This window comes from Balaenoptera acutorostrata, chromosome 6 (assembly GCF_949987535.1).
Source record: "Balaenoptera acutorostrata chromosome 6, mBalAcu1.1, whole genome shotgun sequence".
NCBI lineage: Eukaryota > Metazoa > Chordata > Mammalia > Artiodactyla > Balaenopteridae > Balaenoptera > Balaenoptera acutorostrata.
Genome location: NC_080069.1, coordinates 38563974 through 38588374, shown reverse-complemented (window position 1 = coordinate 38588374; position 24401 = coordinate 38563974). Strand labels below are relative to the sequence as shown.

General features: G+C 43.1%; 1 protein-coding gene across 4 annotated transcripts in view; it reads left to right on the top strand.

Moving 5' to 3' along the window:
* The window catches only part of DAPK1 (death associated protein kinase 1), a 210895-nt gene that overhangs the window by 85605 nt on the left and 100889 nt on the right, over window positions 1-24401 (top strand). For all 4 annotated transcript variants that reach the window (XM_057549198.1, XM_057549201.1, XM_057549199.1 and 1 more), the window contains exon 3: window positions 22834-23055. In XM_057549198.1, coding sequence (XP_057405181.1) covers window positions 22834-23055 — 222 coding nt within the window. The remainder of the gene's footprint in view (window positions 1-22833; window positions 23056-24401) is intronic.

Here is a 24401-nt window from a genome sequence, read left to right as displayed (position 1 = left end):
CCTGTCTTTTTTTTTTTTTTTTTTAATTTATTTATTTTTGGCTGTGTTGGGTCTCCGTTTCTGTGCGAGGGCTTTCTCTAGTTGCGGCAAGCGGGGGCCACTCTTCATCGTGGTGCGCGGGCCTCTCACTATCGCGGCCTCTCTTGTTGCGGAGCACAGGCTCCAGACGCGCAGGCTCAGTAGTTGTGGCTCACGGGCTTAGTTGCTCCGCGGCATGTGGAATCTTCCCAGACCAGGGCTCGAACCTGTGTCCCCTGCATTAGCAGGCAGATTCTCAACCACTGCGCCACCAGGGAAGCCCGACACCCTGTCTTTGTAAAGGCATTTGACTCTCCATAAAACTGGATCCACGAGCAATCCTGGTTCTGATGTGTGGCTTACTATTTGGAGAAAACATTTGGAGTATTGTTGTTTGTTTTGTCTGGTCCATTGGAGCATTGTTTAGATTATATTAAATGACACTTTTCCAATACTTGTTTTCTTCTTTCCTTTCCCTTTTGGCTTTAAAAACCAAAACAAACAGCTCTCAAACACCATGTCCGTGCTCTGTGCCTGGCCCTGAGTTCGGTACCAGGAGTGGTGCTGAGCAGAGTGGATAAAGCTCCCCTCAGCCCTCAGCTAGAGCAGGACACCCACCTGCTCTGCACACCTCCATCACATAGCACGCGCAGCTCTGTCATAGAGAAATATATAAAGTCTTGTTAATCCCTGTGGGTTGTAAGTTCCTTAAGTCACAGACCGGATCTGAATCAGGCAAGATAATTAGGCATGAGTAATGCAAACCAAAGGAACTGCACCCAGAACAAGATGTTTTTTCTAGGCTCCTGCAAATCAAGTGCTGGGGGAGGCCATTCAGGACTCACTTTAAGGGCTCCACAGGATCCAGGCTCCTTCCCACCACCACACTCCTCTCAGGGGTGGTGCTCATGGCCCAAGGGGGCAGCAAGGGCTCCACACATCACCTGTAAATCATCCAGCAAGTATCACTGCTCTCTGCCTTGGAGCTCCCACTCTCCACACCTACTCAGCCTGTTCTCAGTTGCCACGGAAAATATCCAACCCAACTGACAGTCTGAAAGAAAAGGAAAACACCAAATTCCCTGCTCGTCTCCAGTGGTACTGGGCTTCTGTTAGGACTGAGGCCATCATGCGTTTGCCTGTCTCCTGTGAGCAGCCCAGACCAGCAGCCAGAAGGAGGCCGGGGAGCCCCAGGCCCGAGGCGGCAGGTGGCCTCCTCTCCCAGGCCTGACTCGGATGGTCCCCACCCTTCTAATAGGCCAGAGCCCCAAAAGGGTCTGGACCCCCATGGACACCTCCATCAAGCTCTGCACTCAGCTCCACCCAGGCCTGTGACTGACATCGTGCCCTAGGAAACACCTCAAAATGCAGCTCTTGGTTGAAAAGGAAAAGGAAACGGTGCATCCAGAGTCAGTCCCAGCTCTTTTTTTTTTTAACCATTTTATTTTATATTGGAGTGTAGCCAATTAACAATGTTGTGATAGTTTCAGGTGCACAGCAAAGGGACTCAGCCATACATACACATGTACCCATTCTCGCCCAAACTCCTCTCCCATCCAGGCTGCCACATAACATTGAGCAGAGTTCCCTGTACTATACAGTAGGTCCTTGTTGGTCATCCATTTTAAATATAGCAGTGTGTACATGTCAATCCCAAACTCCCTAAATATCCCTTCTCCCATTCTTCCCCCCAGTAGCCATAAGTTCCCTCTCTAAGTCTAGTTCCAGCTCTTAAGAAGCTGACCATTAACTGGGAGAGAGGAACAAAGCAAACTCCGATAAGAAAACTGGACTTCACAACAACAACAACAACAAAAAGTGGTGAAAACACCCTCCAACCTGCTGAAGCGCTGAATGCTGTGCCCCCTCTGCTGGGTCCTTCACACAGAGGCCTGTTGTGACTCTGTTGACCCAGTTTTCCCTAAAAGTGCTTAGCCATGAAACTCTTTCTCCAAGTAGCCTCTTTTTTAAAAAAATTGTATTGAAGTATAGTTGATTTACAATATTGTGTTAATTTCTGCTGCACAGCAAAGTGACTCAGTTATACATATATACATTCTTTTTCATGTTCTTTTCTATTATGGTTTATCCCAGGATACTTAATATAGTGTCCTGTGCCATACAGTAGGACCTTATTGTTTATCCATCCTATATGTAATAGTTTGCATCTGCTGATCCCAAATATGAGCTCCAGAGAACCCACTGTGGGAAATGCTCTTCCAGGTGGATCTCAGACCTTCCCCCTCCAAAGAGGTATCCTGGGGACAAGTGGAGTGAACAAAGATATCCACTGCTCTCTTTCTGATCTTCCTTATTTCTGAGTCTTCACCTGCTCTGGTTTGCTAATTTCTTAATTATAATGAGGCTGCTCTAGCCACCCGATACTCTGTGTATTTGGTTTCTCTGACCTACTGGCAGCACCACACTTGGGTGGGAAGTGAGACCCTTGCCTGCCCTTGCCATGGGTCCTGGGTCTTGCCCTGTTCTCCTGGACTTCTCTGTGTCCTGTCTTCTGGGAGGATGCTCTCCCCAAGGGGTGGCCTCTGGTCCGAGCTCCTCTGCCCAGTGTGTGGCTCCCAGTTCTTCGGCAGCACTTACGTTCTGCGTCTCACTCCTGACTCGCATGTGTTGTCCCGGTTCCTGGGGTGACGTGCTGCTGTTTATCGCCTTGGCAAACTCTGCTTCTCCCTGTTGGTGCCCTGGCAACCTGCTCTGTTTTCTCACTGGTGGGGGAACTGTTGTTCTCCAGATCATGTGCTATTTTAACTGACCCGTGGCAGCAGTTCAAAATAATTTTTGGAGGGTTTTTTTTAAAAAAATGATAATAATAGTGATAAATCACCAGTTTTGTTTTTTTGTAAAAAGTGGTTTCCCTTGCTGTCACGTGTAGCTAGCTTCTCAAAAGGCAGAAAGAGAGCAGTTTCCAAGTGTGGGCTGCACCATGGAAACATTCCAAGGGAATTTAACTTGGTGCTGAAGTACCAGGTTCCCATACTGGATTAGCCATCATCATCTTCTGAAATCTGCGCAGCTGGTGGGTTAGGATGGAAGGGGAGGTTTCCACTGAACGAGGACAATGTGCTTCCTCTTCACCAGAGACCCCTACAGGTGATGTCACTAGGGGTAGGCCCTGGACGTTCAGAGCAGTCAGGATGGAGATTAGCAGTCATATGTTTACTGGGTCCTGCTGGAGAGTTTGGTTCTTGTGTGTTTCCCAGAGTGGGGACCTGCTTCACCAGAGAGACTGGGAAAGGTACGTTGGAGATGAGCACAGCTCAGGCAGAAATCTGCTAAAGCATTTCAGTGAGATCTTTGGGTTTTGCTGTCATCGGTTTGGGGTTCTGGCACAGAGGTCCCTCGTAAATGATGCAGCATTTTTCTTGAAAGAGGGTCAATTGCTGCCAAGATGAGAAGCAAAGAACCTGAAAAGTGAGCCCACACGTGCTGATGTAACGAGGGGGCTGTTTGTGGGAGGCCCTACCCCACCCCAGGGGGACCTGCGTTCAGAAAGGTCTGGACAGTCTCACTCCTTTTCCAGGCTCTCCCTTTAGGCTTGTCAGCAACACTGGTCACCTTCTGGCGCCTCACCTTCTGTACTGAATCCTTTCTTCATGTAGCTTCTGGGGTCATCTGTTTAAAAAAAAAAAATAGTGGCTGTTCCACTTATCCATTGCTGTGGAACAAACACCCCAAAACTTGATAGCTTGAAACAACAATTTTGTATGAGCTCATGCTTCTGTGGTTTGTGTGAGTGTTCTTGCTTGGGGTCTGTCACATGGTAGCACTAAGATGTTGGCTGGGGCTTGAGCCATCTGGAGGCTCACCTGGCTGGCCTTTTTCCTTTGAATTTTATTTTATTTATCTTTTTATACAGCAGGTTCTTCTTAGTTATCGATTTTATACATATTAGTGTACACATGTCAAACCCAATCTCCCAATTCATCCCACAATCCACCACCCACCGCCCCACTTTCCCCCCTTGGTGTCCATACGTTTGTTCTCTACATCTGTGTCTCAATTTCTGCCCTGCAAAACAGTTCATCTGTACCATTTTTCTAGGTTCCACATATATGCATTAATATACGATATTTGTTTTTCTCTTTTTGACTTACTTTGTATGACAGTCTGTAGATCCATCCACATCTCTACAAATGCCCCAATTTCGTTCCTTTTTATGGCTGAGTAATATTCCGTTGTATATATGTACCATATTTTCTTTATCCATTCTTCTGTCGATGGGCATTTAGGTTGCTTCCATGACCTGGCTATTGTAAATAGTGCTGCAATGAACATTGGGGTGCATGTGTCTTTTTGAATTATGGTTTTCTCTGGGTATATGCCCAGTAGTGGGATTGGTAGGTCATATGGTAATTCTATTTTTAGTTTTTAAGGAACCTCCATACTGTTCTCCATAGTGGCTATATCAATTTACATTCCCACCAACAGTGCAAGATGGTTCCCTTTTCTCCACACCCTCTCCAGTGTTTGTTGTTTGCAGATTTTCTGATGATGCCCATTCTAACTGGTGTGAGGTGATACCTCATTGTAGTTTTGATTTGCATTTCTCTAATAATTAGTGATGTTGAGCAGCTTTTCATGTGCTTCTTGGCCATCTGTATGTCTTCTTTGGAGAAATGTCTATTTAGCTCTTCTGCCCATTTTTGGATTGGGTTTTTTGTTTTTTTAATATTGAGCTGCATGAGCTGTTTATATATTTTGGAGATTAATCCTTTGTCCGTTGATTCACTTGCAAATATTTTCTCCCATTCTGAGGGTTGTCTTTTCATCTTGTTTGTAGTTTACTTTGCTGTGCAAAAGCTTTTAAGTTTCATTAGGTCCCATTTGTTTATTTTTGTTTTTATTTCCATTACTCTAGGAGGTGGATCAAAAGAGATCTTGTTGTAATTTATGTCAAAGAGTGTTCTCCCTATGTTTTCCTCTAAGAGTTTTATAGTGTCCAGTCTACATTTAGGTCTCTAATCCATTTTGAGTTTATTTTCATGTACGGTGTTAGGGAGTGTTCTAATTTCATTCTTTTACATGTAGCTGTCCAGTTTTCGAAGCACCACATATTGAAAAGACTGTCTTTTCTCCATTGTATATTCTTGCCTCCTTTATCGAAGATAAGGTGACCATATGTGCATGGGTAATCTCTGGGCTTTCTATCCTGACCCACTGATGTATATTTTTCTGTCAGTACCATACTGTCTTGATTACTGTAGCTTTGTAGTATAGTCTGAAATCCGGGAGCCTGATTCCTCCAGCTCCGTTTTTCTTTCTCAAGATTACTTTGGCTATTGGGGGTCTTTTGTGTTTCCATACAAATCATGAAATTTTTTGTCCCAGTTCTCTGAAAAATGCTATTGGTAGTTTGATAAGGATTGCATTGAATCTGTAGATTGCTTTGGGTAGTAGAGTCATTTTCACAATGTTGATTCCTCCAATCCAAGAACATGGTATATCTCTCCATCTGTTTATATCACCTTTAATTTCTTTAATCAGTGTCTTATAGTTTTCTGCATACAGGTCTTTTGTCTCCTTAGGTAGGTTTATTCCTAGCTATTTTATTCTTTTTGTTGCAATGGTAAATGGGAGTGTTTTCTTAATTTCACTTTCAGATTTTTCGTCATTAGTGTATAGAAATGCAAGAGATTTCTGTGCATTAGTTTTGTATCCTGCTACTTTACCAAATTCATAGATTAGCTCTAGTAGTTTTCTGGTAGCGTCTTTAGGATTCTCTATGTATAGTATCATGTCATATGCAAACAGTGACAGCTTTACTTCTTCTTTTCCGATTTGGATTCCTTTGATTTCTTTTTCTTCTCTGATTGCTGTGGCTAAAATTTCCAAAACTATGTTGAATAATAGTGGTAAGAGTGCACCACCTTGTCTTGTTCCTGATCTTAGGGTAAATGGTTTCAGTTTTTCACCATTGAGAATGGTGTTGGCTGTGGGTTTGTCATATATGGCCTTTATTATGTTGAGGTAAGTTCCCTCTAGGCCTACTTTCTGGAGGGTTTTTATCATAAATGGGTGTTGAATTTTGTCAAAAGCTTTTTCTGCAACTATTGTCATGATCATATGGTTTTCATCCTTCAGTTTGTTAATATGGTGTATCACATTGATTGATTTGCATATATTGAAGAATCCTTGCATCCCTGGGATAAATCCCACTTGATCATGGTGTATGATCCTTTTAATGTTCTGTTGGATTCTGTTTGCTAGTATTTTGTTGAGGATTTTTGCATCTATGTTCATCAGAGATATTGTCCTGTAGTTTTCTTATTTTGTGACATCTTTGTCTGGTTTTGGTATCACGGTGATGGTGGCCTCATAGAATGAGTCTGGGAGTGTTCCTCTCTCTGCTATATTTTTGAAGAGTTTGAGAAGGATGGGTGTTAACTCTTCTCTAAATGCTTGATAGAATTCACCTGTGAAGCCATCTGATCCTGGACTTTTGTTTGTTGGAAGATTTTTCATCACAGTTTCAATTTCATTACTTGTGACTGGTCTGCTCAAATTTTCTATTTCTTCCTGGTCAGTCTTGGAAGGTTATACCTTTCTAAGAATGTGTGCATTTCTTCCAGGTTGTCCATTTTATTGCCATAGAGTTGCTTGTAGTAGTCTCTTAGGATGCTTTGTATTTCAGTGGTGTCTGTTGTAACTTCTCCTTTTCATTTCTAATTTTATTGATTTGAGTCCTCTCCCTCCTATTCTTGATGAGTCTGGCTAATGGTTTATCAATTTTGTTTATCTTCTCAAAGAACCAGCTTTTAGTTTTATTGATCTTTGCTATTGTTTTCTTTGTTTCTATTTCACTTATTTCTGCTCTGATCTTTATGATTTCTTTCCTTCTGCTAACTTTGGGTTTTGTTTGTTCTTATTTCTCTAGTTCCTTTAGGTGTAAGGTTAGATTGTTTATATGAGATTTTTCTTGTTTCTTGAGGTAGGCTTGTATTGCTATAAACTTCCTTCTTAGAACTACTTTTGCTGCATACCATAGGTTTTGGGTCATCGTGTTTTCATTGTAATTGGTCTCTAGGTAATTTTTGATTTTGTCTTTGATTTCTTCAATTATCTCTTGGTTACGTAGTAATGTATTTTTTAGCCTCCATGTGTTTGTGTTTTTTACGTTTTTTTTCCCTGTAATTCATTTCTAATCTCATAGCGTTGTGGTCAGAAAAGATGCTTGATATGATTTCAATTTTCTTAAATTTACTGAGGCTTGATTTGTGACCCAAGATGTGATCTATCCTGGAGAATGTTCCATGTGCACTTGAGAAGGAAGTGTAATCTGCTGTTTTTGGATGGAATGTCCTATTAATATCAATTAAATCTAGCTGGTCCATTGTGTCACTTAAAACTTCTGTTTCCTTATTAATTTTCTGTTTGGATGATCTGTCCATTGGTGTTAAGTGAGGTGTTAAAGTCCCCCAGTATTACTGTGTTACTGTCGATTTCCTGTTTTATAGCTGTTAGCAGTTGCCTTATGTATTGAGGTGCTCCTATGTTGGGTGCATATATATTTATAATTGTTATATCTTCTTCTTGGATTGATCCCTTGATCATTATGTAGTGTCCTTTTTTGTCTCTTGTAATAGTCTTTATATCAAAGTCTATTTTTGTCTGATATGATAATTGCTTCTGCAGCTTTGTTTTGATTTCCACTTGCATGGAATATCTTTTTCCATCCCTTCACTTTCTGTCTTTATGTGTCCCTAGGTCTGAAGTGGGTCTCTTGTAGACAGCTTATATATGGGTCTTGTTTTTGTATCCATTCAGCAAGCCTGTGTCCTTTGGTTAGAGCATTTAATCCATTCATGTTTAAGGTAATTATTGATATGTATGTTCCTATGACCATTTTCTTAATTGTTTGGGTTTGTTTTTGCAGGTCCTTTTCTTCTCTTGTGTTTCCCACTTAGAGAATTTCCTTTAGCATTTGTTGTAGAGCTGGTTTGGTGGTGCTGAATTCTCTTAGCTTTTGCTTGTCTGTAAAGCTTTTGATTTCTCCATTGAATCTGAATGAGATCCTTGCCGGGTAGAGTAATCTTGGTTTTAGGTTCTTCCCTTTCATCACTTTTAAGTATATCATGCCACTCCCTTCTGGCTAGAGTTTCTGCTGAGAAATCAGCTGTTAACCTTATGGGAGTTCCCTTGTATGTTTTTTGTCATTTTTCCCTTGCTGCTTTCAATAATTTTTCTTTGTGTTTAATTTTTGCAAATTTGATTACTATGTGCCTCGGCATGTTTCTCCTTGGGTTTATGTTACCTGGGACTCTCTGCGCTTCCTGGACTTGGGTGGCTATTTCCTTTCCCATGTTAGGGAAGTTTTCGACTATAATCTCTTCAAATATTTTCTCGGGTCCTTTCTCTCTCTCTTCTCCTTCTGGGACCCCTATAATGCAAATGTTGTTGCATTTAATGTTGTCCCAGAGGTCTCTTAGGCTGTCTTTATTTCTTTTCATTCGTTTTTCTTTATTCTGTTCTGCGGCACTGAATTCCACCATTCTGTCCTCCAGGTCACTTATCCGTTCTTCTGCCTCTGTTATTCTGCTACTGATTGCTTCTAGTGTATTTTTCATTTCAGTTATTGTATTGTTAATCTCTGTTTGTTTGTTCTTTAATTCTTGTAGGTGTTTGTTCTTTAATTCTTCTAGAACTTTGTTAAACGTTTCTTTCATCTTCTCGATCTTTTCCTCCGTTGTTTTTCCGGGGTCCTGGATCATCTTCCCTATCATTATTCTGAATTCTTTTTCTGGACGGTTGCCCACCTCCACTTCATTTAGTTGTCTTTCTGGGGTTTTGTCTTGTTCCTTCATCTGGTACTCAGCCCTCTGCCTTTTTATCTTGTCTATCTCTCTGTGACTGTTTTTTTTTTTTCCCCACAGGCTTCAAGATTGTAGTTCTTCTTGCTTCTGCTGTCTGCTCTCTGGTGGATGAGGCTATCTAAGAGGCTTGTGCAAGTTTCCTGATGGGAGGGACTGGTGGTGGGTAGAGCTGGGTGTTTCTCTTGTGGGCAGAGCTCAGTAAAACTTTAATCCACTTGTCTGTTGATGGGTGGGGCTGGGTTCCATCCCTGTTGGTTGTTTGGCCTGAGGCGACCCAACACTGTAGCCTACCCGGCTCTTTGGTGGGACTAATGGCGGACTCTGGGAGGACTCATGCCAAGGAGTACTCCCCAGAACTTCTGCTCCCTGTGTCCTTGTCCCCATGGTGAGCCACAGCCACCCCCCACCTCTACAGGTGACCCTCCAACACTAGCAGGTAGGTCTGGTTCAGTCTCCTATGGGGTCACTGCTCCTTCCCCTAGGTCCCAATGCACACACTACTTTGTGTGTGCCCTCCAAGTGTGGAGTTTCTGTTTCCCCCAGTCCTGTCAACGTCCTACAATCAAATCTCGCTAGCTTTTGAAGTCTGATTCTCTAGGAATTCCTCCTCCCGTTGCTGGGCCCCCAAGTTGGGAAGCCTGACGTGGGGCTCAGAACCTTCACTCCAGTGGGTGGACTTCCATGGTATAAGTGTTCTCCAGTTAGTGAGTCACCCACCCAGCAGTTATGGGATTTGATTTTATTGTGATTGCACCCCTCTTACCATCTCACTGTGGCTTCTCCTTTGTCTTTGTATGTGGGGTATCTTTTTTGGTGGGTTCCAGTGTCTTCCTGTCGATGATTGTTCAGCAGTTAGTTGTGATTCCGGTGCTCTTGCCAGAGGGAGTGAGTGCACGTCCTTCTACTCCGCCATCTTAAACCAATCTCCTGGCTGGCCTTCTAAAGCTACTGTCAGCTCAGCTGGAGCTATTGACGGGAGCACATCCACATGGCCTCTCCAAAGAGCTCGGGCTTCTCCCAGCATGGTGGCTGTGTTCCCAGAGGGAACTCCCAAGAATGTGCATGCTGAGCAACCCAGGCAGAAACCCCAGAATCACCTCTGCCACATTCTAGTGGTCAAGCAACGCTCAGATTCCAGGGAACCAGGATGATGGGAGAGGCAGGGCCACACTGCGGAAGAGCATGTGAGATGGAAGATATGGCTGAGGCCATCTTTACAAAATTCAATCTGCTTCCCATCACCTACCCACAGGCTAAAACTTCAGCATACAAACAAAGCCACAAGGTCCTTTAGGAACCAAGGGGGGAAAAATCAAATAGGTCCCATCCAAAATGAAGATAACTTTGTTGAGTCCTAATGGGGAAAAAAAATGTAGAGACTTAACACTCAGATTTCAAAGATGTTGGAAAGAAAAATGCCAAGAAGAAATTAGGCGCTGCTTTTCAGCCTCTGAAATACTACCATCTTGGCTTCTTTGAGAAATCTGAAGCTGAGACAGCATGCTAAGTTTCATTCTTTACATGTGCTTGATGTGCTGCACTCACATGCATGGCCTCATTTCATGTTGCCATTGCCCTTGCACAGATGTGGAAACTGAGGCTCAGCGAGGTCCCTGCTTTCCCATGTTGTTGGCAGAGTTGGGGCTGGCATTGCTGCACTCTGGGAAGGGCCATGTTTGTGGGGATCCCTCATACCTCCCCCATCACTTCCTCCTCCCTCAGAAATATTATGCAGTCTCTTTCATGCCTCCCTGCCTCGGGTCACGCTCTTCCTGCTCTTGGAAGCCGTCCCTCCAACACACACTTTCTTCCTCTCCTGGCTGGAGCCCAGCCTTCAGGACACAACCTGGGCCTCCTGAACTCACCCTCTCCCCTGGAGTGGCCCCAAGTGGCTATGTCCTGTTTGTGGCCCTTTCCACATTACAGTGTTACATGCTTCTCCCTCCCTCATTCTATAAACCCTTTGGGGTTTGTATCCCCTGCCATAAATGTGAATTATTATCAAATGTTAACTCATCCTTGAAAAATCTTTTCTGTCACCTCACCTCTTATATAAGATCTGTAATTTCAGTATTCTAGCAGGATTTGAGTCAATGCCACTCTCAGAACGCAGCTCTTCAAGAAAAATAGATGACCCATAAACCGGCACTAAAATATTGCCACGGGCTTGATATATGAATTCAAAAGTAAAAATTATTTTGTGTTAATTAAAAACCTTTTTGCAAATCTTGGGAGGATGGGGAGAGATGGAACTGATCAGCTGTTTGATTTAATCCAAATCTGTTTCCAGCATTAATGTGGGGAAGTCACAATCATAAATAGTTACCAAAAATAATTTTAACTGTCATATGCACTGGGTAGATACATATTTAAAATCAAAGAATAAATTACACCCTGTTTTAGTCACTCTTTTTGAATCTGCACCCACCTTCCTTGGTGGGAGCTTGTTCAAATGTAGTGTCTGGATCAAGGTCGATGATGAAAATGTCAGGCCCTAGGGTAGGCACCAACCCATAAGGCAGAAAAAATTGTCACTCTGTCACTCCAGCCAGTTTGCTCTTCATTCTAAATGCAGCATTTTCTCTGACATTGTGTGTCCATCCAGTCTTTCCCCAAGTGAGAGCAAAACTGCCACAGAGAAATGAATTTGAAAACAAAACCTGGGGACTTCCCTGGTGGTGCAGTGGTTAAGAATCTGCCTGCCAGTGCAGGGGACACAGGTTCAATCCCTGGTCCGGGAAGATCCCACATGCTGTGGAGCAACTAAGCTCTACAACTACTGAGCCTGCGCTCTAGGGCCCATGTGCCACAACTATAGAGCCCACGTGCTGCAACTACTGAAGCCCATACGCCTAGAGCCTGTGCACCACAAAAAGAGAAGCCACCGCAATAAGAAGCCTGTGCACCGCAACAAAGGGTAGCACCCACTCGCACACAGCAAAGACCCAACCCAGCCAAAATAAAATAAGGTAAAATAAAATAAAATCCTGACTGGATTAAACAAAGTTCAACAGGTTTATTTATTTATGTATGTATGTATGTATTATTTTTGGCTACATGGGGTCTTAGTTGTGGCACGCAGGATCTTCATTGTGGCATGCAGGATCTTTCGTTGCAGCACATGGGCTCTTCGTTGCAGTGCACGGGCTTCTCTCTAGTTGTGGCGTGCGGGTTTTCTCTCTCTAGTTGAGGTGCACTGGCTCAGTTGCCCTGCAGCATGTGGGATCTTAGTTCCCTGACCAGAGATCGAACCCGCGTCCCCTGCATTGGAAGGCTTTACCACTGGACCACTAGGGAAGTCCCACAACAAGTTTATTTTTAATGTGCAGTGAAATATACACAAATGCTTCACCAAATGTGTGTGATCCTTGTGTGCTGACTTTGAGAATGAACCTTCTGTGTTTCTTTCTCATTGTTGGTATCGTGCTTCCTAAGCACACATACAAACAGGGTTCTCTCTTTATTGCAGAGCCCCTCTGAGCGTGTTAAAGCCATGGTTTCAGTTAATTAAAACGCTGTCTGAGTTTTCAGTGGGGAGGAGAAGGCTGCATTGCCCAAACTTACTTAACCACAAGGCCCCTCCCTCTCTTTGCCTTGCCCTCACAAAACTATTCCCTGAATGATGCTCCAGTCCTGTCTGTGACTTCACAGGAGTGGCTTGTATTTCAGAAAAATGGACACAAGCCCAGCACAGCAACTGTGCTCAGTGAATAGAGCTTTGGAGGCAAATGCACTTGGGTTTGAATTCATTTCTCAATTATGCAACTTACTTCCTGAATGATTTGGGGCGATTTTTAAAAATCTCTCTGAGGCTTGGTTTTCTCATTGATAGAAGAGAAGGTGATAATGTGAATCCCATAGTTGTGGTTATTAATAAGATAATACGTGTAAAACACCTTGCATAGCATCCTGGATACAGTTCACTGAGTGACTACAAGGGTACTGTTTAAATTAGATATATTGGTAAATTAGACCAAAAAATCAGATTGGAAATTAGATTAGGTTGTTTTATATGAAGCTTTGCTCCTTTTAGCTAAAGTTTTTCTCTTTTTTTTTTTTTTTTGTTTTTTTGAGTTTATTTTTGTGTATGGTATTAGGGAGTGTTCTAATTTCATTCTTTTACATGTAGCTGTCCAGTTTACCCAGCACCACTTATTGAAGAGACTGTCTTTTCTTCATTGTATATCCTTGCTCCTTTGTCATATGTTAGTTGACCATAGGTGCGTGGGTTTTCTCTGGGCATTCTATCCTGTTCCATTGATCTATATTTCTGTTTTTGTGCCAGTACCATATTGTCTTGATTACTGTAGCTTTGTAGTATAATCTGAAGTCAGGGAGTCTGATTCCTCCAGCTCCATTTTTTCCCCTCAAGGCTGCTTTGGCTATTTGGGGTATTTTTTGTCTCCATACAAATGTTAAGATTTTTTGTTCTAGTTCTGTAAAAAATGCCATTGGTAATTTGATAGGGATTGCATTGAATCTGTAGATGGCTTTGGGTAGTATAGTCATTTTCACAATATTGATTCTTCCAATCCAAGAACATGGTATATCTCTCCATCTGTGGTATCATCTTTAATTTCTTTCATCACTGTCTTATAGTTTTCTGCATACAGGTCTTTTGTCTCCCTAGGTAGGTTTATTCCTAGGTATTTTATTCTTTTTGTTGCAATGGTAAATGGGAGTATTTCCTTAATTTCACTTTCAGATTTTTCATCATTAGTGTATAGGAATGCAAGAGATTTCTGTGCATTAATTTTGTATCCTGCAACTTTACCAAATTCATTGATTAGCTCTAGTAGTTTTCTGGTGGCATCTCTAGGATTCTCTATGTAGAGTATCTGCAAACAGTGACAGTTTTACTTCTTCTTTTGCAATTTGTATTCCTTTTATTTCTTTTTCTTCCCTGACTGCCATGGGTAGGACTTCCAAAACTATGTTGAATAATAGGGGTGAGAGTGGACATCCTTGTCTCGTTCCTGATCTTAGAGGAAATGCTTTCAGTTTTTCACCATTGAGAATGATGTTTGCTGTGGGTTTGTCGTATATGGCCTTTATTATGTTGAAGTAGGTTCCCGCTGTGCATACTTTCCGGAGAGTTTTTATCATAAATGGGTGTTGAATTTTGTCAAAAGCTTTTTCTGCATCTATTGAGATGATCATATGGTTTTTATTCTTCAATCTGTTAATATGGTGTATCACATTGATTGATTTGCATATATTGAAGAATCCTTGCATCCCTGGGATAAATCCCACTTGATCATGGTGTATGATCCTTTTAATGTGCTGTTGGATTCTGTTTGCTAGTATTTTGTTGAGGATTTTTGCATCTATATTCATCAGTGATATTGCTCTATAGTTTTCTTTTTTTGTACTATCTTTGTCTGGTTTTGGTATCAGGGTGATGGTAGCCTCATAGAATGAGTTTGGGAGTTTTCCTTCCTCTGCAAATTTTTGAAAGAATTTGAGAAGGATGGGTGTTAGCTCTTCTCTAAATGTTTGATAGAATTCACCTGTGAAGCCATCTGGTCCTGGACTTTTGTTTGTTGGAAGAATTTTCATCACAGTTTCAATTTCACTACTTGTGATTGGTCTGTTCATATTTTCTATTTCTTCCTGGTTCAGTCTTGGAAGGTTATACCTTTCTAAGAACTTGTCCATTTCTTCCAGGTTGTCCATTTAATTGCATTGAGTTGCTTGTAGTAGTCTCTTAGGATGCTTTGTAATTCTACAGTGTCTGTTCTAACTTCTCCTTTTTCATTTCTAATTTTATTGATTTGAGTCCTTTCCCTCGTTTTCTTGATTTGTCTAGCTAATGGTTTATCAATTTTGTTTATCTTCTCAAAGAACCAGCTTTTAGTTTTATTGATCTTTGCTATTGTTTTCTTTGTTTCTATTTCACTTATTTCTGCTCTGATCTTTATGATTTCTTTCCTTCTGCTAACTTTGGGTTTTGTTTGTTCTTATTTCTCTAGTTCCTTTAGGTGTAAGGTTAGATTGTTTATTTGCAATGTTTGCTGTTTCTTGAAGTAGGATTGTATTGCTATCACCTTCCCTCTTAGAACTGCTTTTGCTGCATCCCATAGGTTTTGGATCTTCGTGTTTTCATTGTCATTTGTCTCTAGGCATTTTTTTATTTCCTCTTTGATTTCTTCAGTGATCTCTTGGTTATTTAATAACGTATTGTTTAGCCTCCATGTGTTTGTGTTTTTTACGTTTTTTTCCCTGTGATTGATTTCTAATCTCATAGCATTGTGGTCAGAAAAGATGCTTGATATGATTTCAATTTTCTTAAATTTACTGAGGCTTGATTTGTGACCCAAGATGTGATCTATCCTGGAGAATGTTCCATGTGCACTTGAGAAGGAAGTGTAATCTGCTGTTTTTGGATGGAATGTCCTATTAATATCAATTAAATCTAGCTGGTCCATTGTGTCACTTAAAACTTCTGTTTCCTTATTAATTTTCTGTTTGGATGATCTGTCCATTGGTGTTAAGTGAGGTGTTAAAGTCCCCCAGTATTACTGTGTTACTGTCGATTTCCTGTTTTATAGCTGTTAGCAGTTGCCTTATGTATTGAGGTGTTCCTATGTTGGGTGCATATATATTTATAATTGTTATATCTTCTTCTTGAATTGATCCTTGATCATTATGTAGTGTCCTTCTTTGTCTCTTGTAACATTCTGTATTTTAAAGTGTATTTTATCTGATATGAGTATTGCTACTCCAGCTTTCTTTTGATTTCCATTTGCATGGAATATCTTTTTCCATCCCCTCACTCTCAGTCTGTACGTGTCCCTAGGTCTGAAGTGGGTGTCTTGTAGACAGCATATGTATGGGTCTTGTTTTTGTATCCATTCAGCAAGCTTGTGTCTTTTGGTTGGAGCATGTAATCCATTCACATTTAAGGTAATTATTGATATGTATGTTCCTATGACCATTTTCTTAATTGTTTTGGGTTTGTTTTTGTAGGTCCTTTTCTTCTCTTGTGTTTCCCACTTAGGGAAGTTCCTTTAGCATTTGTTGTAGAGCTGGTTTGGTGGTGCTGAATTCTCTTAGCTTTTGCTTGTCTGTAAAGCTTTTGATTTCTCTGTTGAATCTGAATGAGATCCTTGCCAGGTAGAGTAATCTTGGTTTTAGATTCTTCCCTTTCATCACTTTTAAGTATATCATGCCACTCCCTTCTGTCTTTTAGAGTTTCTGCTGAGAAATCAGCTGTTAACCTTATGGGAGTTCCCTTGTATGTTTTTTGTCATTTTTCCCTTGCTGCTTTCAATAATTTTTCTTTGTGTTTAATTTTTGCAAATTTGATTACTATGTGCCTCGGCATGTTTCTCCTTGGGTTTATGTTGCCTGGGACTCTCTGCGCTTCCTGGACTTGGGTGGCTATTTCCTTTCCCATGTTAGGGAAGTTTTCGACTATAATCTCTTCAAATATTTTCTCGGGTCCTTTCTCTCTCTCTTCTCCTTCTGGGACCCCTATAATGCAAATGTTGTTGCATTTAATGTTGTCCCAGAGGTCTCTTAGGCTGTCTTTATTTCTTTTCATTCGTTTTTCTTTATTCTGTTCTGCGGCACTGAATTCCACCATTCTGTCCTCCAGGTCACTTATCCGTTCTTCTGCCTCTGTTATTCTGCTACTGATTGCTTCTAGTGTATTTTTCATTTCAGTTATTGTATTGTTCATCTCTGTTTGTTTGTTCTTTAATTCTTCTAGATCTTTGTTAAACATTTCTTTCGTCTTCTCGATCTTTGCGTCTATTCTTTTTCTGAGGTCCTGGATCATCTTCACTATCATTATTCTGCATTCTTTTTCTGGAAGATTGCCTATCTCCATTTCATTTAGTTGTTTTTCTGGGGTTTTATCTTCTTCCTTCATCTGGTACATAGCCCTCTGCCTTTTCACCTTGTCTATCTTTCTGTGAATGTGGTTTTTTTTCCCCAGGCTGCAGGATTGTAGTTCTTATTGCTTCTGCTGTCTGCCCTCTAAGTTTTTCTCTTTTTAATAAAATTTGTGATTATGTTTAAAACACATTTTTTTAGTAGGTAAGTCTTTAATGCAGGGATGGGTCTCCTTCTTTTTATACTCATCTGGCCAGTAGAGGTTAATAAATGTTTATTACATTGAATTGAAAGTTTTCATTTTAAAATGAGTGTGGCTGTCTGTACCTAGTGCAGCAAACTGTCAGTTATTAAATGATGGAAGGTTAGTAGAGTTTTTAAAAATGACATGCAGTTAATTCTCATTGTGGTATGTTCTATAAATTCACCACAAACACTGAATAACGGATACTGAACCATTGGTTCTGGAGGACATACAAGGTTAGGTACCGGTGAGCCTCTGGTCACATTTTCACCAACAGATCAATGCATAACCTTGTTTGATGTGTGTTTCTGTTTAAAGGCACCTTATTTAATATATATCGTTGATTCACTAACTTTGAACTCACAGCCAACACCGCTTATCTAGCACACGTTTTCTCTGTAAGGTGCACCATAGCCTCCGTGCTTAAGAAACACTGGACAGCACTTCAATGCCATGCTTAGGGGCCATTTTAAATAGCGAAATCACAAACAAAAAACACAAAATGCAATCTTAAAAAAATCCCAAAACAAAAAACAAAACAAAACAAAACAAAAAACCATGGCACTAAACAGACTGTAAAGTGGACACTGTTTACAGTGTGAGAGCTGAAAAAGGAAGGCAGAGTGTGGCCTTGACTGAGCTCAGCTGGGAACATGCCCATCTGACTAGTCAAATCCACAAATGACCACAAAAGTACTGCGAGTATTGATTTTTTAGGTTAAAAATAAATTTTAGGGAGTAAGTGAATTCACAAATATGGATCCCACAAAAAATGAGGATAGCCTGTACTCTGTTTCGTCAAGTTTAAATAATAGTATACAGTGAGTTTTTGTTTTCTAGTGAGGAAGGTACATTCCCTATCCATGGAACCGGCACCGCAGCCTGTGTGGGCATCATTCACTGAGGAGCCTCGTGTGTTCGTCACGGGAGGGGGGCTGGAGCGACAAGCAGTCCCCCAAGTGGGCAGCAATGGTGGCCTGGCTTCTCTGTGTGTGCTTACTCTCCTCCTGCCCGGAGCTCACCCTGCAAGCTGGATCAGGATGTTGCTCTGGGAGCCCACAATTTAAAAGCACTTGCCACAAAAATCCCAAGCAAATTGTCTTTTCAGCGGGGGTGGGGGGGTTGGAGAAGAGGACTTTCCCCCAATGTGGCCAAATCCAGGGTGGAATGTGGGCGTGAGGGAGACGGGGGCCAGGTGCCCAGGCAGGGAAGGATGGCAGCAGCAGTTAACCAAGAGCCCAACTGGAATTAGGCCTCGCAAAGCAAATCACTGTGTTAGAGACGAATGTCTTCTCCGAGGAGTCTGTCCTCAGCCTGCTGGTCGCCTGAGGAGGTGGCCCTGTGGCAATGCCCGACGAGCATCACCGAGTCACACCAAGCCCCTCCCCGTGGGCCTTGCATGTGGCTCAGCTGGGACTCCATCCTCGTCCCAGGCACTGAGTGCAGCCAGCTTCAGGGAGCAGGAGTCCTGAGCAGCTCCTCCCCCTCGGGGTGGGGCAGTGAGAAGAAGGGGGACGGGAGGCTGTGTTGGAAGGCTGGAGCCAGCCTCCAGATTTAGCAGCAGTTTTACATACTTTAACAGAGCATTGCCCTGTTGTGTGTGTGTTTTGTGTTGCTTTTCCTTTTAGGGCTCTCTTCCCCCAGGCAGTCATGAGAGGTGACATTTTGGGGGTAATACTGCAGCGCTTTGAGATTTGACCAACCGTGAGCTAATGACAATAACTCCAGTTTTGGGGACTTCCCTGGTGGCGCAGTGGTTAAGAATCCGCCTGCCAAGGCAGAGGGACATGAGTTTGAGCCCTGGTCCGGGAAGATCCCACAGGCCACAGAGCAACTAAGCCTGTGCGCCACAACTACTGAGCCTGCGCACTAGAGCCCGTGAGCCGCAACTACTGAGCCCGCGTGCCACAACTACTGAAGCCCACATGCCTAGAGCCCGTGCTCCGCAGCAAGAGAAGCCACCACAGTGAGAAGCACGTGCACCGCAAAGAAGAGTAGCCCCCGCTCACCACAACTAGAGGAAGCCCACACGCAGCAATGAAGACCCAACGCAGCCAAAAAATAAATTAAAAAAAAACAAAAAATCCTCCAGTTTTGGAAGAAAATAGCTCACAGTTACTGAAGATTTACTATTGCCAGGAACTGTTCTAACCACTTGACCCATCTTAGCTCATTTAGCTCCCTCCATCCCAACAACCCTCCAAGGTAGGCACTATATTGTACCCACTTTACAGGTAAGGAAAGTGAGGCAGAGTGGTTAAGTAGGTTAAGTAAGCCCACAGGTACACAGCTACTAGGCATTCAAATACAGGCAGTCTGTGCCCCTCATGGCTCCACGGCTCTATGGAATTACAGTTGAGGCAGCTTCAGTTTAGCACCTGTGGTTTTTAGGATTATAGATTTGGAATTCAAGAACAGGACATCAGCATTGTGCATGGGCTCCTGGCGAGGCTCTGCACCAAGGGCCTCGGGGACAGAAGATGCACCCGACAGCCCTTGGTCCTGAAGGGATTACGGTCTTGGGAGGGGTGGAAATGGGCAAGAAACAGGAAACAGCAGGCGCCACAGAGGGGTATGAGGTTCCCTGTGGACTCAGGGGTGCAGCACTCATTGGAGCAAGGGGGTGGGGAGGCAGATTGTTCAAGAGTTGGCAATAAATAAGGAAAAGTGTCTTTAAAGAGACAGCATTGAGATAAGTCTAAAAGGTGTTTTCCAAAATTGTTCTACACCCTCGCCTGACCCTCTGCAGCCAAGGTTATCCAGAACGCTAGCATGCTGCCGTGGGGCACTAGAATCACATCCTGTCCTGCACAGGGGCCTTTCCCACCTGCCGGCCCCTCCTCTCCCACCAGCACCCCTCATAAGGGGACCCTGAAGTGTGAGTGAGGGATCAATGATTTGGTGAGGGGATGGGTTCCAGATGTTTCGCTGCAAACCTGGGCAACATGGTCAGCTTAGATCTGTGCACACACTACTGGCCTCGACACATAGGATGTTCAGAACCATGCCTGAACCCAGCCCTTAGGGTTGGGGGGTCTGATGCTCTCACTTCCCATAATTAAAAGCATCAAAGGTCAACATGAAGGGTTTTCCTGGTGGCACAGTGGTTAAGAATCCACCTGCCAGTGCAGGGGACACGGGTTTGAGCCCTGGTCCGGGAAGATCCCACATGCTGCGGAGCAACTAAGCCCATGCGCCACAACTACTGAGCCTGCGCTCTAGAGCCCGCGAGCCACAACTGCTGAGCCCGTGTGCCACAACTACTGAAGCCCACGTGCCTAGAGCCCGTGCTCCGCAACAAGAGAAGCCACCGCAATGAGAAGCCCACACACCTCAATGAAGAGTAGCTCCCGCTTGCCGCAACTAGAGAAAGCCTGTGCGCAGCAACGAAGACCCAATGCAGCCATAAATAAATAAATTTTTTTTTAAAGTTTAGCTTAAAAAAAAAAAGAATGTCCAAAACTTTAAAAAAAAAAAGTCAGCATGGAACATTTGGCAGTGAAAACACATTCGGGATAGCCTTTGAGTTTAGGCTTGCATTCAGCAGGCTTTTGGCTCTTTGCTTTTCTTTTTTAAAGCAGTGTGATTCAAACCACTGAGTTTGCCTTGAGTCTGCCTTTACAGCCCCTGAGACAAGTGACTGTGACTGCAAGATATGTGCAAGGCCCAGCTCCTGGAAGCATGGGTTGCTATGGGTTGGGGGTCCTGGGCTGGCCTGGGGCCCCTTGAGAGCGCTCAGTGGGGACATGATACTGTCTTTGAGAGGAGAGGGGATACAAGCACCACTTCACTGGCCTCTGTAAAGCAGTAACTACCTTTGTTTTGTATTCAGGCTGTTTTTTCTCTTTCCTCCATAAGCCCCATCTCTGCTGCTCACCTCCCACCTCCCACCCCCCGCTAGAGAGAAAGCCCAGTTCTTCACTCCCCAAAGAAATCAGGAAATGGTTGTAATAAAGTCATAACAGATCCCATGACTCTTTAAGGTTGTGAGTTTAAGGGCAATAGGTGCTAGTGTTCCGATGTGATTTATTCTTCAGCTTCTCTGCTCTCCTGCTGCAGGGGGAGAGATGGTATTAATAAGTTGTCATGCAAAAAAATTGACACTGCTATAAAAATAATCCTTCATTATGTATTTTTTCTTCACTGGCCTCCTGCTGCCAAAGTAAATGAGTAACGTTTTAAAGTATCGATTCTTTAACATCAAAATATTAGCCTTAATTTGATTTTTCTATCCCTTTTGTCTTCATGTGAGGAGAATAAAGCTAGCTAGAAATAACTGTGATAATTCTCCACATAGCAGTTCCCAGAAGGTGCCAAGAAATATACAGATCTTGTGATGGGTGGATGGGCCCCGGGCACTAGGGTGTTAGGGAGGAAGTGAGGGTGCAACCATTGACACAGGAAGCATCCTTCCATTGTGTTTCACTTACTTTCAGGGTAGCCTACTTGCTTCTCAAGATCTCAGCTGCTTACATAGTCACTTTACTATTTTGTGTCAAGCTCTGTTATTATATTCTTTTATGTGTGGATAGGAGACTCTGGTTGCTTGCTGTCGAACTTAGGATGCTTTCCTCTGCAAGAAATAAAAAACCCAAATCAAACTGGTTTTAGTAGTAAAGGGAATTTTATTGGCTTATGTTGCTGAAAAATCTAAAGGCAGATAACTTCAGGCTAAGGTTGATCCAGCCACTCCACAGTGTTACTGCAGTGTTACTGGTTTCTTTCCTTTTACCAGCTTTGCCTCTGCTTTAGATCAAGAGTGGTCACAAGATGACTGGCAGCAGCTTTTGGGGGTCAAAGTGTCTCAGAAAAAAATCTTTGTCTCACATTCTCCAAAAGGTCTTACTTAGGTCACGTGACTTATCAGTCCCTGAAGTTTGAACAAAATATACACAGGCAGACTCAGAGACATCGCAGGTTCATTTCCAGACCACGGCAATGCAGCAAATATTACAATAAAGTGAGTCACAGGCATTTTTTGGTTTCTCAATGCATATAAAAGCTATGTTTATACTATACTGTAGTCTGTTAGGTGTGCAATAGCATTTTATCTAAAGCAAAAACAAAACAAAACAATGTAGATACCTTAGTTAAAAAATAATTTATTGCCAAAAAATGCTAACAATCATCTGAGCCTTCAGTGAGTTGTAATCTTTTTTCAGGGATAACATCAAAGGTCACTGATCACAGATGACGATAACAAATATAACAATTATCAAAAAGTTTGAAATTTTGCAAGAATTACCAAAATCTGACACAGACACAAAGTGAGCAAATGCTGTTGGAAAAATGGAGCCAACAGGCTTGCTCAATACTGGGTTGCCAGAAACCTTCAAATTGTAAAAATATCTATGAAGCACAGTAAAGCGAAGCACAATAAAATGAGGTATACCTGTATTGTTTGTTGTTGTTTTGAGTGTTTCAGTTGACAAATATTGGTGCTAGAAATACGTCATTGAAGGCAGGGCCCTATATATTTTTCTGTTGGTCCCGATCCCTTGCTTTCCTAGACATACAGGATAAGAACAAGGAAATGAGGTCAGACAGGAGGGAGCTCCTTCCCGTGGTCCCTGAATCTGAAATGGGGGAGAAGGAGGAGAGCAGAGAAACGGGGGCATATTACCAGTTAATAAAATTTAATTCAAGAAAATAAATTTTTGTTCTTTGCAACAGTGTTCGTAAAGAGACAGGCTTAATGGAACTGAAATATAGAAGAAATTTCTCTGTTGAATTTGTTAATTTCCCACAATTTGGACTCTCCTATTTATAATCCTGTTGTCCTCCCGCCCCCCCACCCCCACCCCCCTCACCGGCATGGGGTCACATCCTTGCCCAAACCTGGGTTTTAGTGAACAATAAAGAATGTATAAATGACCTGGGACCTCTTCTGCCTTCTCTCTTCAGTGGGCAGTTTGCAGTCGTGAAGAAATGCCGTGAGAAAAGCACCGGTCTCCAGTATGCCGCCAAATTCATCAAGAAAAGGAGGACCAAATCCAGCCGGCGGGGCGTGAGCCGTGAGGATATCGAGAGGGAGGTCAGCATCCTGAAGGAGATCCAGCACCCCAACGTCATCACCCTGCACGAGGTTTATGAGAACAAGACGGACGTCATCCTGATCCTGGAACTGTGAGTGCTGTGGCTGGGCGGGGAGGAGGGTGGGCTGCAGGCTACCTGGCAGCTGGACAGCGCAGTGACCAGCCCCGGAGCCGCGTCAGGGATTGACTTGGCTTTGCCAAGTTCAGGAACTGCAGTGGGTGGTGCGCTCTGAGGCTGGCTGCAGTTATCTGGAGTAATTCTGCAGCAGCTTCCATTGATGTGGTCCCACTTCATTTGCCAGTGGGTCCCCAGTCTTGGGGTTCTTCCTCATTTGTCATGAGGTTGTCTGTGTTTTGAGTTTCATGTTAAGCTTTAGGCTTATGTTCTTCCCTCCTGTCATGCTGTTCCTCTGCCTTCCCTCTGTTTTCCTACTTCTCTTTTTCTTTCTTTCTCTATTCTCTCCCCTCTGTCTTACCACACCCCATTTTTAACTGCTGGAACTGTCAACACTCATATGAAAGGGTAAAATTGAACCAGAATCACTCAGGGGTGATTATAGGACTTGTTTTTAAAGTGTTTTGCTGATTTTCTCAGGCACACCCTGCCCATCGGATGTTATTGTGGGAAACTGTAGTGTGATGTTCTATGACGCGTCGCCCTGGCCCTGGCCCTGGCCCTCTGCCTGAGGGCCCCACTCATGGTGATGAGTCCAACAACATGGGCTGGCAGGAGAGGAGAGGAAGTCATCCAAGAACGTGCAACTGGGAGTGTCTCTGGGCTGTCTGGATGGAGGACACACATTAGTACCCTGAGGGCAGAGGGAGGGATGGATGGAGCAATCCTGGGTGGTTCTTAGTGAACCACCCATTTCCTGGAGCCTTGAATTAAGATGTGTCCATCTGCCAGCCCAGCAGCGCCCCCTTATGTGCTGATCTCTTAGGGCTAAGAGGTGATTTTTGAGACCAGGGGAGATGGAAGTGAAGGGAGGTATACAGAGGGAGCCCAGCATTGGGGGCACCGCACTATGGGGACCTGCGCTTTGCAGTCACAAGGGCCTGGGATGCCCACTGCCTCTTGTCTCACCATTGGGATCTGGGCACATTCCTTTACGCGTCTGAGCAACAACCTTCTTAACTATAAATTAGGGTCAATAATACCTACCTCAAAAGGGTTTTGAGGAGATAAATGAGATGAGAACGTAAACATGTCTGGCTCATGGATGTGTTTAATACATGTTTCTGGGAAGTTCTCAACCTCTGCACTAGTGACATATTGGGCTGCATAATCCTTTGTTCAGGGGGCCATCCTGTGTGTTGTAGGATGTTTAGCAACATCTCTGGCTTCTACCCACCAGATAGCATCCTCTTCCCTAGCTGTCACAACTAAAAATGCCTCCAGACACTTCCACATGTCCCCCGGGGGGCAGATTCTTTTCT